The 6,000-nt window shown below is 32.5% G+C and overlaps 1 protein-coding gene across 1 annotated transcript in view; it reads right to left on the bottom strand.

Annotated features, from left to right (window-relative positions):
* Positions 1-1,648: 1,648 nt before the first annotated feature.
* The window catches only part of LOTGIDRAFT_81505 (hypothetical protein), a gene marked incomplete at both ends in the record, with an annotated part of 48,110 nt that continues 43,758 nt past the window's right edge, over positions 1,649-6,000 (bottom strand). Inside the window, 4 exons of the mRNA XM_009068714.1 lie at positions 1,649-1,780; positions 2,422-2,540; positions 3,231-3,340; positions 3,716-3,909. Of these exons, the coding sequence (XP_009066962.1) occupies positions 1,649-1,780; positions 2,422-2,540; positions 3,231-3,340; positions 3,716-3,909 (555 nt within the window). The remainder of the gene's footprint in view (positions 1,781-2,421; positions 2,541-3,230; positions 3,341-3,715; positions 3,910-6,000) is intronic.

Here is a 6,000-nt window from a genome sequence, read left to right as displayed (position 1 = left end):
TGGTAAGAAATAAAAAGAATCTAGTGCTTGTTGTTAAAAGTTTGTAATGTTTAAAACTATTATAAGACACAAAACTCTTATCTATGATTGGTTGAACAAATTGAAGTCAGTACTGTATCAACCAATCAGATTGGGTGAAATTATTCAAATTCGAAAATCATACATTACAACCTTCTCTACAAATCAAACTAGATTCAAATTTTCGACTAGAAGTGTGACGAAATCTTAAAATAGCTGTTCAAAATTATACAGCACTTGGAGTTATGTTTCATTATATCATATTATGACATTTTTTGAAGACAAAATTTCCCTCTAATCAACACATTGATGAAAATTGACCGATATCATGATTTATGATTTGTGAATTTTTTTCCAATATTTTGAATAATTCATGGTATATATACAATAATGATTATTATGTTTGAAATATTAACTATTCTGTATTATACTATGATTTTGAGCCTTGACAATAATTTCTCTATATTATTATTCTGGAAGGGATGGAACTTGAAATAAACTAAACGCATTTTATAGGTGTTCTAAAGAAGTAAACATTACCTGTATAGTTTTCGTGTACAAACATTACATTGTATGCAATTACATTTCAAATATTTTGCTCATAAACAGTTTTAATAATATAATGTATATCTTAAGAACACAAATTATATAGATATATTACTTCTAGGTTTATTACATACTACGTTTTGAAACACATACAGGTAACGTTATCAAGTAAAAATTTGTAGTATGTAATATGTAATAAACCTAGAAGTAGTATATCCATATATCTTGTGTTCTTAATATTTACCTTCCTCCTTCTATATGTCTTACAAAGATTAATCAATATCTATTTCAATGCCAGTGTAAGCAGGGCTTGATGGAATTAGTTTTATTACAAAGCTTTCTTTAAACGAAATTAAGCGAAATATTAAATATACTAAAAGAAAGAAAGCAACCAATAATATCAAGTGAATGATGCAATACATCTTATAAATAAAGAAATGAACAAAATATTGACAATCATTTCAGAGGGAGCCTTAAATTATTACAAAAAAGATAACATAATACAAGGGAAGCTACTCTTGTAATCATCATGATTTGTCATTGTCAGGTGTATTACTTCTAAGTACTCCACTAATAGCATATTGAAGAATGTTTTGATAAGTAGATCTCAGATATCAATTGTTTAATTTTGATTTCAAAATGACTTTATTATTTGCTGAGAACACTATAGTTAAATAAAATTACAATTTGAATATCAATGATTGGTCATACTTAGAAAGTATAAAATCACATGAATAAATAAATCAAATTCTCATTATTATTGAAAGTATTTTCACTGAAGTTCTGATAAACTGGTAAAACTTGTCTTATTTAAATTCACTTATTACCATATATGGAAACTTAACGGGCATGAATTTCACTGAAATATTCAAATTTGTCTTCCGAATGTCATTTGAAAAGAACTCTTTCCTATAATGTTGAAAAGTGTTTGAAGATGGGGGGCAGTTGGCTTGGAAATATTTCGAACAAATCAGCAACTACTTGAAGAAGGCATAGTTTCCTTGGAACTATCTCCTGGCGAGGAAGGAGATGAACTACCAGTGGGTGATGAGGCTTGTGATAATCGTCTACGTTCTTTCCGTAATTCTTTCAATCTCTGTGTAATAATACGTCTCATAACTTTATATTTATATTGTAGTTGAGATATGTATTCATTTTCTTCCCGAGATAAAACAACAAGGAAATTATTTAACTCTGGTAAACTGAAACCATCCCACTGAAAATACAGAATAAATTAAATGAAATGAGTTTTATGTTTGGAGATAGCTTTATTTTTATGAAACAGCAACGCTGGTTAAAATCTTAAACAAATGCGGCCCTTGATCAATGAGTTCTACCGTTCAGGATTCACATAATCAACCCGACGTTCATTAAAACCAGTTGAAACAGAGACTTACAGAGTGTAGAACCAAAAATAGTAGGTGTATACAGAGTTCAAAATGACAGAGAAAAGAATAAATAAGGGTAAGAAAAGGCGGAACCTATCAATCCAGCACCATCGAGAAATGAAAAATAGAGAGTATAAAGATAGTGGACCACAGCCATATACCCCCACCATGGCATGCGGCTGGTAAATATTCAAGATTTTGGGGCAAGGGCAATAACTCTGCTTCTAACGGTCGAAAATAGCTCAAATTCGAACTTGATCTTCGTTTTATGAATATGTATACACATACCGAATTTCAATTGATTCCATAAAAAAATCTAGTTTTTAGAGCGTTTACAAGCAAATGTTGACGGACTGACAGACCCACGGACGGACAGACCGACAGGGGAGCCGACAATATACATCCACATAGAGAGAAGTGGGCGTATAAAAAGTGATGTCTGTAGTAAATATTTTAGTACTAAACATACCACTATTTCACCAGTTTCGTTCTCCTGTAAAACAAGTCTATATCGTTTTAAATATTCCGTATCCCAGTTTAAACAAATATGGAGAGGATATTCTTTATCTGTGACTCTCCGTAATTTTACTGAAAAATAAAATAATCATTATTATCTCCCTTGTATTGTTGACAAATGTATTTGAATAGCCCTACTTGTTTGTTTCACCATGTCAAGGTATTACGAACTTTGTCTTATACCTTGACTGAAATATGCAACTTTCCTATATCACATACGCGGCGATTTGATTGGATTGTACGCTAGTGATTATAGTCAATCAGAGTCTTCAATAGAAAGACTGTAAACAATAAGCCATAATGTTAACAGTCTGTCTATGATTGGCTGTAGTTTCTGACTCACAATCCAATCAAATCGATGCATTCTGTGATAGAAGAAAGGTGGTTATTGCAGTCAAGATAAGCGACGAAGTTTGTAATAGCTTGACCTAGTTTGCCATTTTGTCTTAAGACTTGTGGTAAAGAAACCATGGAAATAAACTTTAAACCAAATCTTATCAAACTTAGATCACAATTTCTTTTTTCAGATATTTTGATTCTTGGTTGTAATTAATCAGGTTTAATGATGTAATTTTCAACTAATCAAAGTTAGTACAATAGGACTGTTTCTTGCTAACAATAACGAAGTGGCTATAATTTTGCTTTACTTTGGTTTTCATTATGTTATTCTCAGCAAGAAACCAGTACTGCAGTATACTTTGATTGGTTAAAAATAATGTCATAAGAACTCGATTTTATCGATGTATATTAAAACAATCTTACCTATTTTGTGACCATCGAATTCCTGTTCATACATAGCAAACTTTCTAGGATGATCTATAATATGGAATTTCTTTAATAAATCTCCTATCACTTCTTTTGTTGTTGTTTTACTGTAAAAAAAACATATTATTATTATACATCACTGAAATAAAACGTTTAAGCAACTTGAATAGAGGACAGACTGAATGAATGTTAGAATTTGTTGTTATTTGCTTGGTTTGATCGAAAAAATAATAATGGTGGGTTCTAATCTTCAGTTCGCATGTGCACGTCTGATGACCAACAATAAGTCATCTTTACTCATTATTCTGTTCCACTCAGTTGTAAATGGGTACAAATATTCTGGAAGAGAGTAACACCACAATGCTTTGGCCAAGCTGGTACACATGATACTTGAGTTTTTGTCTTTTTGTTCAATCTAAAAATTGACGGGTTCTTCAACCAAAGCTCAGTTTTCGAAACAAGGGCAATAACTCTGGACTTACCTTGATGTATGGATGGATTTGACAGTGTCTCTAGGCATATAGAAGGCTATTGATTGAGTGTTCTGTTCCACTATATGTTCCTTGGTTAACATTTCATAAATAGACGGAGGTCGAACTCCTAGAGACATTGTGATTGGTCGAATGAAATTGAGGGTGACCTTGAGAAAGCCCTGGAATGTTTCACCTCCTTCGTCCTGTAAAATTAAATAGTAAATAAAATATCACAGGGAAATCTTTTGAAATCAATGTCATTAAATTATACAGACACACTGTCAGGTTTATCACACTATTCTCAGAGGCCTGCCTGATTCACTGCCTATTCCAATACTGAGCTAATATATGTACCCTGAAATGACCCTCAAAACCATTGTACTTGGTCAACTTTCCTTATAAAGCATGGAATCACATTAGAGCAGTGGCAGCACCAGCCTCCAGGATCTGAGGGTAAAAATAGGAGACAGCAGGCTTAATAGAGGCATAACTGTGGGGGTTGAGATTACGAAAGCAGAAGACTTTTGGAAGTGTTTTAGGCACAGGCCTCTAATAGAGGGTCAGAGAATTTCTACCCAAGACATTTTAAAAAAAAAAAAGCATCGTTCAGTTCATTTGAACACATTCTTGAGCACAAACGTTTAAAAATAATGTTTTGAAATGAAGTGGGGGTATAAACTACTTTTCTGGGGGCGCAAAGGACCCCCTGTACCAGCCCCTGGGTCATAACCACCTCTGTATTACAGACTAACATTAGTCATTCTCAAAGATTTTCTACGCATTATAATACCTCATATTACTAGCATGACATACATTATTAATTAGTTTTCTACATTGTTGACCTATGAGTACTAGTACTAATTGTGTTTTTTTGGAATAATTTGCCAAGTTCTAACTGACACTAGCATACCTATGGTATGATTGACAGCTAACGTGCCAATGTATTAATCATGGTTACATACAGAGTGTTTTATGCATCTATTATTGTTCTTAGAAGCATGAAAGAAAAGTTCTGTTTACATTAGCATGCTGTGTTCCGTTCTTGATCTAGACCTGGATCGGTAAAATAATTTTTACCATTTACAATACAACAATTTCGAACATTCCTAGAACAGTTCTATAACAATAGTGTAAATGATTTTCTGTTCTCAGACGCATTTTAATGGAACTCTTCACAAAAGAGTCAATTTTAGACATTCTTATAATCCGGATGAAGACCAATGCGTCTGCTCACACAAATTGTAGAAAATGTCAAGGAGTCAAGACACATGGGTAAGAAATATTCTCAGAATTATCAACCGTTTACAATACCAAATATTAACTGTTCCATTTTAAGAACTGTTCCGAGACCATCTCTCCTCGGTACTCTCAATTGGAACTGTTCTCAGAACGCTCGGCCGTTTACACTAATGAATTTTCATCCATTCCGTTCTCAGAACGGATAATTTTTGTAAAGTAAACAGAGGTTAAATAGAAAAAATTGTGTTTTTGGAATAATTTGGCAAGTACTAGCTGACACTAACATACCTATGGAATGATTGACAACTACTCTGCCAATGTATTCTCTTTTTTCCCATTTTGTTTTTGGCAAGTACTAACTGACATTTATTCTTGCAAGCAGAAAAGAAATAGCACATTGTTTTTTGAAATGATTTGGAACTAACTAAAAACAACATCTATTAGCTTAGCCAATCAGTAATAGTGTTCATAGCTCACAGTCGCAATTTGAGAATTCAAATCCATGTGTGTCCAGAATTATCTGCGTTTGAAAGATAAAAAGACCACACGTCTTTTCTTGAGACACTGCCATATATAGAAAAGACGTGTACAGATATAGGAAAAGAAATTCCTAGTTTGAGATATTTTGAAAGAATTATGTGATTTTGGTACATTGGCAAAGCAGTTCCTTTAATGCTGTCATATTGGAAGCATAAAGTTATCAATTTCTGGTATTTAAGTTGATATTTTTTCCATATTCTATCCCCATAAAAGTAATTAAATCTCTATCCAATTGGCACAAGACATCATTTTTTTCTTTTTCCCTAATGCTTTTTTCTGAATTTTGAATATTTGGCAAGTGGTACTTCTGATAGATAAAACAATCTCCATTGTTTGTTTCTTATGAAGAAAGTGATGGAATAATTTCTTTGTTTCGGTAAAATGTCAAGATTGCCAAAATGTTACGTAAACAAAACTATTATCAACATATTAGAAGGCAAGTATAAATGGTCAGCTGCCTAATTGCTTTCAATCTTATTCGAAAACACAAGATTATGGAAGAAATGACTTTAGGA

This window comes from Lottia gigantea (genome assembly GCF_000327385.1).
Source record: "Lottia gigantea unplaced genomic scaffold LOTGIsca_93, whole genome shotgun sequence".
In the NCBI taxonomy this organism is placed as follows: domain Eukaryota; kingdom Metazoa; phylum Mollusca; class Gastropoda; family Lottiidae; genus Lottia; species Lottia gigantea.
The sequence above is the reverse complement of the archived record's forward strand: the minus strand, read 5'-3'. Positions and strand labels throughout refer to the sequence as shown.